The 12988-nt window shown below is 41.4% G+C and overlaps 1 protein-coding gene across 1 annotated transcript in view; it reads right to left on the reverse strand.

The window, feature by feature from the left end:
• LOC138646079 (bile salt export pump-like) overlaps window positions 1-5538 on the reverse strand; it is a 78141-nt gene extending 72603 nt beyond the window's left edge. The window contains exons 1-2 of the mRNA XM_069735548.1: window positions 5440-5538; window positions 1300-1389 (exon numbers count right to left, since the gene is read on the reverse strand). Coding sequence (XP_069591649.1) covers window positions 1300-1369 — 70 coding nt within the window. The 5' untranslated portion in view covers window positions 1370-1389; window positions 5440-5538. The remainder of the gene's footprint in view (window positions 1-1299; window positions 1390-5439) is intronic.
• Window positions 5539-12988: the final 7450 nt, after the last annotated feature.

Genomic DNA, 12988 nt, shown 5'->3' on the forward strand with positions numbered 1-12988 from the left:
TTGGAAGACTTGTTACACAACTTATTTGGATAAAATATCCTGTCTTCCCCTGAATCAATAAAGGGTTATAATGATATTTTTATTGTGGCTAACCTTGGGTTTAACAATATACCATCAATGTGAGGTCAGATCCATTCATGTATTTTGTATTCCATCTACCTAATCCGCCTCCCAGCATTCCACTTCTTGGTCGACACACTAGTCTATATATGAGATCTGCATATACTTATATAGGTAAATTAGCTCATTTCAATTATGGTTCTCCAATATTGGCACCCGTTGTAATGTCAACCTCTGTTTTAAGATCTCCTGTTATTTATGTCTTACATATACTTTTTTGTATAATGTATTTTTAATAAAGTTTATTGAATTTTACTTTGGCTCCTTTACTCCTGGTGTTTTTGTAGTTTGTACAGTTTTTCAGGAGGGCCTTTCTCAATTTCCATCTAAATATAGTTTTTTTTTAATTTTAGGAAATGGAGTTGTAGATTTGGTGAGGATTAATGTTGTCCTCAATGCTGAGAAGCACAGACATACACTTACTGTATCCATAATGTAATATCATAAGGGAAGCGTCAGGTTCACTCCAAATGAATTTGGCGGCTGGAAAAACGACCCCAAACATGCAACCAATGTCATTAAGAACTTCAGTGTAAGGAAGAACAAAGAGCCCTGGATAATCCGGCCCCACGGAGTCCTGATCTCAGCATCATCCAGTTTGGGATTACATGGAGAGGCTAAAGAATTAGCGCAAGTCTACATCCATAGAAGATCTGTTGTTAGTTCTCCAAGATGTTTGATGATAATACCCACTTTCTATTTTGTGCATATATTTCTAGGAGGAGTAACAGAGTAACAGAATACCACAGTGTTCTAATAAAATATGTTTTGTGCAATTTTGGGGGGAAATACTAGTATTTATTAGAGCAAAAATGAGAACTGTCAATCTTTTTAAAAGTTAAACATTTTCCTGGCTGCAGCCACCACTAGGGGGAGCTAATTAAAATGCTGCATAGTATTAATTTTTTTTTCTTTTCATGCAAAATATATGCTCTCCAGAAAAAAAAGCTGTTCGTTCTCTTCTCACCTTCCCTTGAGAAGTGCCCGACAGAAAAAAAATAGTACCTAATGATTGAGTTTAGTATAAACCTATATGCAGTAATCATATTGTAATTATATTAACTCTATACAGGGGGTTTTGAATAAAGAAATTAGTCATCAAATGATTTTAGACCTAATTAGATAAAAAAAAATGTAAACATGAACATTGCCAGATTATGTTTCCTTCATTTACTGTACCTGATTCATCCGACTCGAATGATGAATTCTCATTTCCGAGTTTCTTGATGCTCTTTAGAGTCACTGACATGGCTGTTTCCTGTTCCGTCCCTGCAAAATGATATCATCAATATATCTCATGCCCAATTACACTGATCAATGAATGAGTATTTGCTTTGTAAGCAGAATAAAAATAAAAAAAGGTTAAAAATTAATGTAGAGTCATCCTTAGAATGATCCTCTGACTTATCTATTGATTTATTTATTAATATTCATTTATATTGTAATTAAACACTTAATAGGGAAGACATATACTCAATATAACTTTCCAATCTCATTGCAGGCAACTTGCAGAACTGCCATAATGGAAAAAAAAGCATAGTAATCGTTGTGTATACCCAGAAAGCATCCGAAATGTAAACACCTAGAGCAATTTATAAGTTCATGATTTTTAGGTATGGAGTGGACTGTCACTCTTTTTATCTGAAATACAAAAAGACTACAATCCAAAATTAATACAGTATATCATGTTTAATTTCCCAGAGGAGCATTGCATAGCCTATAAGTCTCCTTACACTGGCATGCCAGGCATGTCCCTCTCTACAAGGAAATTGTCTCTTCAGAGAGGAAGAGGACTAGAACTCTAGTGCCACCAATAGGAGCATTGCAGCTTAAAAGTCTCATCTCAGCATGCTTGCCATGTCACTCTTCGCAAGGAGAAACATTACCCCTTGGATCCCGGAGAGGTAGCTCTCACACAGCCAAATCAGATCTCATACTTTGCACTGACGAGAGGCAATACCCCGAAACACAGTGTCTACAAATTGAGATCTGGTTTGGCTTTTATTCTATCCAAGTCATGTGACAAGGCTTGTTAAAGGGTCAACTTTGACTTTTAGGATTGCTGCTTTCTATAGGTGGCGCTAGAGTTCTAGTCCTCTTCCTCTCTGAAGAGACAATTTGCATATTTAAGAGGTATCTTATAAATAATATATATATATATATATATATCTTCGAATTTTCACACTAGCCCACAAGGTCCTCTTCTTTACATGAACAATTGCATAAATAGACTGACACTGACCATATTTTTTTTAAGTACATGTTATCTGAGCATGGTCTAATCTGGGCAAAGGGCAGAGTTGAGCTGTGACCGTCACCTATTGTGAATGGTGAATCCTGTGTTGTCTACTGTGTATACCTTTCACTGTAAACCTGTGATGATAATGAGACTGATGAAAAGTCATCCGTACAGAGCAAGAAGTGTGAGTGTAACATAGGGGTTAGAGGTAGGGATGAGGGGACCCATGGAAGTTTGGATTCTGGTACTCGACTGAGCTGTAGCCGAACTTTAAGCAGAACCCGAACCTCATTGAAATCAATGGTTAGTTGGTTACCCGAACTTTGTAGATCTCTCTCTCTCTCTCTCTCTTTCTCCTCCCCAGGCTCCTTAGCTGTAAAATCGACTTCCAGGAGAAGTTTGTGCTCGGAGTTCAGCACATAGTATCCGGTACGAACCCCGAACTTTACAGTTTGGGTTCGCTCATCTCTAGCTAGAGGCCAGTGGGAAAATTGCAAGCTTTCTGGTATATTTTATTTAGATAGTGAAATGAAAAATTAAAAAAAAAAGATTACCAAAAATTAAAAATATATATATTTCATGTAAAATTCTTATTTAAACGTCATTTTTGCTCATATATTCCCTTTAAAAATTTACCTCTGTGTCTTACTCTCAGGATGACATTACAGCCTGCACGATACATGAACTTACTTTATACAATACATCCCTCAGCAAAAAACCCAACAACTATCCACTCATACAACTACCTCTAACAGGGGGTCCATACCAACTGCACAGAGTCAAATTCTTTTATCCCCCGAAATCAGGATTAATCACTGGGGGGCAACTAAAAGCATATGCAAGAAAGTAAAGACAACACCAAAGTGATGATCAGCACCGACGGCACATATGACTGGTCACTCAATGACCATATGACCTATCGCTTGTTTTCTCTCCAAATCAGGCTGCAATAAATGTCTGAAGTAACATAAAGTGCAGTATTTTGAAAATATTTGACAGATATGTTCACATTTGTACTATTACAATAAGAAGGATGTAATAGTACAAGTTAATATAAGAAACTCTGTAAAATATCTTATCAGAGAAACATTACTCTTTCTCCACTTAACAGCCACTTCCCCTCTGCCTCCTGAATTTATAATTTACTCCATCAATTAACTCAAATCTGTCTTCCTTAAGACAACACAGACTGTCAATTCACTGAGGGAACAGATCACAGCTGCCTAGTGAAGTCTACTTACAGGGGTGAGCAGATTGAGGAGGGAAGAAAACTGACTGTGCTGCTGCTTTATAGTAAGTGTTATATCTCACCCCAAATCTGGATTCACAGCTACATTTCCCAGTACTATTGAATAATGCTCCCTAAAGTGCTATATATTGTCCTCCGTGCTGCTGCTGCTTCTGAACAAGTTTGAAGGGAATTTCTAAGCAGTTTTTTTATCTAGCCTGAGAGCAGCATAATGTAGAGGGAGAGATCCTTATTCCTGTGATATGTAAGTTACTTAACTACCTGATATAGTTTTGATCAAATCACAGTTTTATCAGCAGAACATTATTAATAAAAGACTAGAAAACCTGCCGCCTTGTAGTCCTCCATATTCTTGAGCGCTGAATAACGCCACCCCCTGCAATGACTGGCAGATTTCTGCCTATGCACAGTGTACACAAGCTGTGAATCAGTGCTGTGGGCACGGTTACACATAGCTCAGCATTCAGAAAACTGGTAGATCAGCAGGAGAGAAAACAGGGTTTTTTTTTCCCAAAAACTGAAGCAAGCAGCCCATTACAATGACAGATCCAGGATTTGTTGAGGGTGGATTGACCGTGATCACTGATGGCTCTTGTCCAGGAACTTGGGGTCACTAACATTTGTACTGAAACAATAACAACTGCAAGGACTTTACTTCTTCTACGTCTATATGCAAAATTCATCGGATGGCAAAATTTGAAAATGTGTAAAACAGTGACTTTTTAAAGCTCCTCAAAGGTGTGCAGCAGAGGCGGGGAACCTTCTTTCTGTGAAGGGCCATTTGGAGATTTAGGAAATCCCACGGGGGCCGTACAAATTGTGCGGTAACTCCGCTCACAAAGTCTTGATGCTTCCACTGATGTCAGGGCGTAATCGTTCATTGCACGCTCCTCGGCGTTCAATAGTGACAATAGTTCACAAGTCAAGAAGAAATTAACGGGCCTGTGGCCATCAATACACAGCTGCAGGCCCAAGTACTATGGTCCCGAGGAATCTGCTCGGGGGCTGGAGAAAAGGTCATCATGGGCAGTTAATGGCCAGAGGACCTGAGGTTCCCAGCACCCGGTATACAGGATAACGACTTCCATTAGGTTATCAAAAATGGAGTTCATGATGGGAAGATAAATTGCAAATCCCAAAAAGGAAAAGTGATCGATGTGGGACAACTCATTCTCAGCAGAGTCGTGGCATGAGCAGGCTTCAAATAATAAGTAATAATAACTAAATTTAGTCAACCTCCAACAATTCATTTTCCCAAAACTCATCAGAGTATAAATCCCTCAGTAGTTGTAAAATATGGAACCATAAGCGCAACGTACGGTAATCCAGTCTAACCCAGGCAGCACATCTGGAGGGTCCAAAGTGAAGAGATTCACCAGTTTTGATATTAAGAGCAAATAACATCCATTGGCAATGCAAATCTGTTATAATAATGCGTATTATGCATCCATTTTTTCCCCATATTTCCTCAAAAACAGAATATGGGTCAACATAACACAGAGATTAAATGCCGGAATTATTAGCTGATCCCACCTAGGCGTTGTAGATTTTCCGTAGCCATAAATACAATGGAAATTCGTGATGTAAGAATGATTTATTTTGAAAAATATATATAATCTCGTGTACATTGGTGAAGCTCGTTTAAAAATGAATAAATATTCAGTATACCAATTAAAAATAATTAAACTAATGAAGTTATATAAAAGCTAAGCATAATAATTACAAATGAAAATAAATAGAAATTAATATCTCAAACACGACAGCCTGTTTTTAAAAATAAAAATACAAAATAATTTAAAAAAAAAAAGATTAAGATGCATAATAAATTTACCTGCACTGTAATCCAAACTAGACTCCTATAAAGTAAGTTTTATGACAAGGAGAGCAGCATGTCCATAGCAGTTACCAGGAGTGAGACTGACAGTTCTGCAGTAAGAAGTGAAGTTTTAAAGGGTATACTTGATGTTTGCAGAAAGGTAAATGGCCGGACGAACACTTCTCTGACAGTTCAATGACTTTTCTGCTTATGGGGCGAAAATCTCTCTATGCGTATTACTGATTGGTCAAAACTTTCCAGCCACTCTCCGTTCATTATACTAAGCTCAAATGTGAGACAAAACATTCGCAAATCCAAAAATGATTATTTTTAAGTGAACAGAATTTTTTGACAGTGACCTTAGTTACATTGCCCCAGTTGTATTAATGGCACTGAGCACAAAACCGATTACCTCTGCTGGATTTATCTGGGTTGTGAACTAACTTGGCCAGTAAAGTGAATTGCAAAGTAATGGTTGGCTAGAGACTGCAGGTCTTGCCCCTTGTGTCATCGTGGGACATCAATATGCAATATCACTGCTTCTCCTAAACAGCCTTGAAGGCTCTCAAAGGGGTTCTGTATTTGGACAAACCCTTAGGTAAGATTCTGTTTGGAATAAAGACAAAAAATTGAATCTTTTACATGGATGATGAAAAAAGAATTAAGGGGGTCAGTCTTGGTTCCAGTATGTGTCAATTTTTTAGAATGGAATAAAAAAAGGACATCATTCATGTCATTGTCTTCCATTCTAAGGCTAGGTGTACTCGAGCATATTTGCTGCCCAAGTTTGATCCGACAAAACTTCAGATCGCACTCGGAACAATGTTATTCTATGGGGCCGTGCATATGTTAGATTTTTGAACAGAGTCTGTCAGAGGAAAAAGATCACTGAATGCACTAGTTTGATTTGATATTTGGATCACACTCGTCATGCATGGGAAACATCAGGCCACACGCCGATGACATCTGAGTGCAGTCCGATTTCTGCACACAGACAGAATGGAGAAGATGGAGACATTTTCTATTCATCTTCTCCTCATCTGAAAGAATCGGATTGCACTCTGATCAAACTCTGATCAGGATTTAATCAGGGTGTCATTTGCATAATCAGCCCAATTCTGCGAAATAATAATAATTTTTATTTATATAGCGCCAACATATTCCGCAGCACTTTACAATTAATATAAACCGTCTGCACCTGCTCTTAAACTGACATATAGCAGAACCCATAGCAATCTATGGGGTCCCTGTGCTTTAGCCATTTTTTAGATTAATGCGGCTTGTCTGTTGTTCAAACTGAAACAGATAAATGAGGTTTGGCATCAGCTAGATCCAGAGTGAGGGCTAAGCAGCCAAAAAGTGATCAGCACTTTTGGAAACTCCTTCAAGATTGTTAGAAGCCATCCCAGGTGATGATTTGATGAAGCAGCTTGAAAGAATGCCAAAGAGGTGTAAAGCTGTCATTTGAGTAATAGGGGGTGTACTCTGAGATGTAACATATATTTTGACTTGTTTCTCACGGGTTTCTTTATACCTTGTTTTCATGTGGGCTGTTTCATAGTTTTGCTGGCTTCATACATATACAATGTGTACATTCCAGGTGTTTCCGAACTTTTATGCTCTTCCTCACACAGATGTCTAGTAGTTACAGTGGAATCTTTTGCCATTATCATAGTTGCCAACATTTCTGGATACATTTAATACCCTCTCAAAACTCCCCCCTCCCCCATTCCTTCTAACGCCTCCACTGTATCCACCCCCAGTAATAAAAATAGTTTGCTTTCCAACTCCCCACTTTTGGGTGGGATTTAAAAGAATTCTTCCCTTTCGAGCTCAGAATTCCTCAGGACAGTTAAGTATGTTATTGGCTCCCTTTCTAAAATAATATTACTGCATGGCGTCAAACAATAACGTCTGCATTTGCAACCATCACCCAAATATTCACACAGGAGACTTTGGGAAACTGGTTGTGATGACACAGCATTTATCCTTAATTATCGAGACAAATTATTTCAGTAGGCCCAGGGACATGAGTTATGTTCATGTGAGAATGAATGTTGACTGTTATTGTCAATTGAATTAGTGTTCAAGGCTGCCATTTGTTGAATGACTGCTTAATAGCTATTATAGCTGTCCTAGTATTGCAGTCCTAGTGTCGTTCTACTATCCTTGGGAAACAAAGGCACATAATAATTAAACAATGTTTCTTAATGGGTTGTTGACCCATTGGCATTTTGCAAATATGAATGACAATCTATGCATGTTGTTTGAACACTCCAACAGTGAGGAATGACCTCCTTCCACCTTCCCCCAGGCCTGTGGAGGAATGCCTAAATGAGAAGTTGTGAACTATAAAAAAGGAGAATCTGCCTGTGTTTAGAGAGACTCTACATTCCAGTAGCCATGGCATCATGGCTCCAACTGAAGAAATACAGTTGCTTCATTGACCATCACTGAACCCTCAAAGACATTTAGAGAATCGAGGTTGGGACAATCAAGTCACCTGACCTCTCACATCAATGGACTGTCAGCTTCCTAAGCTTGTCAGTACCTCCTCTCTGTGCAAGGGACAGGTGGGGATAGTTGGCCCTTGAAGCTCTAAAGTCACAGCTGTTCTTATTCCAGCAAGAAGGGTGAGGCTCTGTCATTTTCTCCTTCTTGGGTATTCTGCTGGGACTGTTTTATGTGTTATTTGTCTGTTTTGTTGTTCAAAAAAAGTATTGTCACACTGTTTTACCCTCACCATGTGTTGTCTGAGTAGTATTACACCCACGGTAAAAGGAGAGCGGGTCTTCGATGGTATGATCCCTTGTCAATGCGGTTTCGACTAGCGGACTAGGGCACCCGCTGACCCCCATGTATCCACACTGGTTTTTAGGATTGTTGGGGGCTTCAACAACTATATCCCAGCAATCAGACAACCGTTTAATCATCTGGTTGCATTCACGGTTCCAGAGCAGCAAATACAGAAAAAACAGGAGGTTTAGGAAACAGAACCTATAACAAACTACATATGTATTCATCTACCTAAAAGGAGAATTTTGTACAAATGGCTTTAGATAAGGAACAGACTTTTCCAATAGCTTATTTATGAGAGAATCTTAGGTCTTGTTTTTAGCAAGAGACTAAAGATTGTCCCAGTATAAATTGCTTCTAGCTACAAGCAATCAGTACATAGGCTTCAACTATGTCATGAAACACTACAGACCGAAAACAGTAAGCACTCCATGGCTCAGCACCACCCTACATCTCCTCCCTGGTATCAGTCTACCACCCTACCCGTGCCCTCCGCTCCGCTAATGACCTCAGGTTAGCATCCTCAATAATCAGAACCTCCCACTCCCGTCTCCAAGACTTTACACGTGCTGCGCCGATTCTTTGGAATGCACTACCTAGGTTAATACGATTAATCCCCAATCCCCACAGTTTTAAGCGTGCCCTAAAAACTCATTTGTTCAGACTGGCCTACCGCCTCAATGCATTAACCTAACGATCCCTGTGTGGCCTATTTATAATAAAAAAAAAAAAAAAGGTTCCTCGCATCATGTTCTCATACACTTTATGCAGTATTAGCCCTCTGTGTCTGTACTGCTACATACTTAGGCAGGTAACTGGTTCATGCAGCTTTACATGAACACCTGAGCCTTACACTATAGCTGGTCCGAATAACTAAAGCAATTGTTACCATCCACCTCTCGTGTCTCCCCTTTTCCCCATAGTTTGTAAGCTTGCGAGCAGGGCCCTCACTCCTCCTGGTATCTGTTTTGAACTGTAGTTCTGTTATGCTGTAATGTCTATTGTCTGTACAAGTCCCCTCTATAATTTGTAAAGCGCTGCGGAATATGTTGGCGCTATATAAATAAAATTATTATTATTATTATATAAGGTGAGAGATATGTGCCAATTAATAAAATTAAGACAGTTTTGGCTAAAGTTTTGGGTCTATAGTTGAGACTTTTTTTTCCAAATATTGAAGGAGAGGATGGTATCAAAATGTGTAAAATAGTAACCATATTTCTGTAGTTTCTCTAACAATGGAAAGTGCATAGTTATTTCTGAGTATTCATTGCTCACTGTTTAGTAGCGCGAACAGTGTCAGCCACCGGCTTCCTGCAGCTGCCAGTGGTCACGTGTCCCTCTACTAAAGGGAATGAAAATTCACCACATTCCATGCTCAATTTCACTTTTTTTCCTAATATCCTCCTCTAAAACCTAGGTGCGTCTTATGGTCTGGTTCATCTTATCTCGACACAGTCGACCACCTCCTACTGCTACAGATTCTTTCTTCCCTCGGCATCAAAGGCCTTGCCCTGTCCTGGATTGCCTCATACCTTTCCGACTGCACATTTAGTGTTTCCCACTCCCACACTACCTCCTCATCCCGCCCCCTCTCTGTTGGAGTCCCTCAAGGCTCTGTCCTAGGGCCTCTACTTTTTTCAATCTATACCCTTGGCTTAGGACAACTCATAAAGTCCCATGGCTTCCAGTACCACCTATATACGGACGACACTCAGATCTACCTCTCTGACTCAGATGTCGCCTCTCTTCTGTCCAGAATCCCGGAGTGTCTGTCAGACATATCCTCCTTCTTCAACTCTCGCTTCCTAAAACTCAATGTAAGCAAAACCGAACTCATCATCTTTCCCCCATCTCACGTATCCCCCCTACCTGATCTATCTATTATAGTAAACGGCATCACACTCTCTCCCGCACCTGAAATCCGCTGCCTCGGGGTAACTCTCGACCCTGCCCTGTCCTTCAAACCGCACGTCCAAACTCTTGCCACCTCCTGTCGCCTCCAACTCAAAAATATTGCCAGAATCCGACCCTTCCTCAGCCCACAATCTACTAAAACTCTTGTGCGTGCCCTCATCATCTCCCGCCTCGATTACTGCAACACCCTCCTCTGTGGCCTCCCCGCTAACTCCCTTGCACCACTCCAGTCTGTCCTCAACTCTGCTGCTCGGCTAATCCACCTCTCTCCTCGCTACTCCCCTGCTTCTCCCCTCTGCAAATCCCTCCACTGGCTCCCAATTCCCCAACGAATCCAGTTCAAACTACTAACACTGATCTATAAAGCCACCCACAACCTGTCCCCTCCCTATATCTCTGAACTAATCTCCCACTATCTTCCCTCACGTAATCTTCGATCCTCCCAAGACCTCCTACTCTCTTCCACACTTATTTGTTCCTCACACAACCACCTCCAAGATTTCTCCCGAATATCCCCATCTTCTGGAATTCCACGCCTCAACACGTCCGATTATCCACCACCCTCGGATCCTTCAGATGAAACATAAAAACCTATCTCTTCAGGAAAGCCTACAGCCTGCAATACCCATTCTGCAGCCTCACCAACTGCCGGAGCTGCCACCTCATCACCAACCACCCGAGCTGCCGCCACGTCACCGACCACCCGAGCTGCTGCCACGTCACCGAGCTGCCGCCACGTCACCGACCACCCGAGCTGCCGCCACGTCACCGAGCTGCCGCCACGTCACCCACCACCCGAGCTGCCACCACGACCACCCGAGCAGCTGCCTCACCACCACCAGTGCTGCAGCACACCAACCTCCTGTCTCTTCCCCATTATCCTGAAGAATGTAAGTCCGCAAGGACAGGGTCCTTTCCCCTCTGTACCAGTCTGTCACTGTAAATTTGTTTACTGTTAACGATATCTATAACCTTGTATGTAACCCCTTTACACATGTACAGCACCATGAAATTAATGGTGCTATATATATAAATAAATAATAATAATAATCTTATAGTCCGAAAAATACGGTATCTATCTATCCCATATCTATCTATCTCATATCTATCCCATATCTATCTATCTATCTATCTATCTATCTATCTATCTATCTATCTATCTATCTTACACATACAGAACTCTGCATCTGAGCTTTGATTTCAGTAGATTTATTTTCTGAGAAGTAAGTAAATAAACTCTGGTACATTTTTATAATGTGTAAAAGGTGAATGCACTTGATGGACATTGTTTGACCTGCTTGTTTCATGTTAACTTTATGTTTTACTTGGTAACGAAATATATAGACAACTAGACATTATATTTACTTTGAAAAGTTGTCAAGAAATATGGGCTTTTAACACAGTGAAATAAGGAAATATCTAAGTGGGAGAGGTTACTTGCAGTCAATTACTGATATCCCATTGCTTATTTAATGTGTTACACACAATCATGTAGGCAGAAAGAGAACAAGAAGTCCATCCAGTTGGCCCATATATATATATACACTGCTCAAAAAAATAAAGGGAACACTTAAACAACAGAATATAACTCCAAGTAAATCAAACTTCTGTGAAATCAAACTGTCCACTTAGGAAGCAACACTGATTGACAATCAATTTCACATGCTGTTGTGCAAATGGAATAGACAACAGATGGAAATTATTGGCAATTATCAAGACACACTCAATAAAGGAGTGGTTCTGCAGGTGGGGACCACAGACCACATCTCAGTACCAATGCTTTGAATGTTTGTTGTGCTTTCACAATCGTGGTAGCATGAGATGGACCCTACAACCCACATAAGTGGCTCCGGTAGTGCAGCTCATCCAGGATGGCACATCAATGCGAGCTGTGGCAAGAAGGTTTACTGTGTCTGTCAGCGTAGTGTCCAGAGGCTGGAGGCACTACCAGGAGACAGGCCAATACACCAGGAGATGTGGAGGGGGCCAAATCAGGGAAACAACCCAGCAGCAGGACCGCTACCTCCGCCTTTGTGCAAGGAGGAACAGGAGGAGCACTGCCAGAGCCCTGCCAAATGACCTCAAGCAGGCCACAAATGTGCATGTGCCTGCACAAATGGTTAGAATCCGACTCCATGTGGATGGTCTGATGGCCCGACGTCCACAGATTGGGATTGTGCTCACAGCCCAACACCATGCAGGATGCTTGGCATTTGCCACAGAACACCAGGATTGGTAAATTCACCACTGGCGCCCTGTGCTCTTCCCAGATGAAAGGAGGTTCACACTGAGCACATGTGACAGACGTGACAGAGTCTGGAGATGCCGTGGAGAGCAATCTGCTGCCTGCAACATCCTTCAGCATGACCAGTTTGGCAGTGGGTCAGTAATGGTGTGGGGTGGCATTTCTTTGGAGGGCTGCACAGCCCTGCATGTGCTCACCAGAGGTAGCCTGACTGCCATTAGGTACCGAGATGAGATCCTCACACCCCTTGTGAGACCATATGCTGGTGCGGTTGGCCCTGGGTTCCTCCTAATGCAGGACAATGCCAGATCTCATGTGGCTGGAGTGTGTCAGCAGTTCCTGCAAGATGAAGGCACTGAAGCTATGGACTGGCCCGCCCATTTCCCAGACCTGAATCCGATTGAGCACATCTGGGACATCATGTCTCGCTCCATCCGCCAACGTCATGTTGCACCACAGACTGTCCAGGAGTTGGCGGATGCTTTAGTCCAGGTCTGGGAGGAGATTCCTCAGGAGACCATCCGCCGCCTCGTCAGTAGCATGCCCAGGCATTGTAGGTAGGTCATACAGGCATGTGGCGGCTACACACAATACTGAGCATCTTTT

This window comes from Ranitomeya imitator, chromosome 7, assembly GCF_032444005.1.
Source record: "Ranitomeya imitator isolate aRanImi1 chromosome 7, aRanImi1.pri, whole genome shotgun sequence".
Lineage (NCBI taxonomy): Eukaryota > Metazoa > Chordata > Amphibia > Anura > Dendrobatidae > Ranitomeya > Ranitomeya imitator.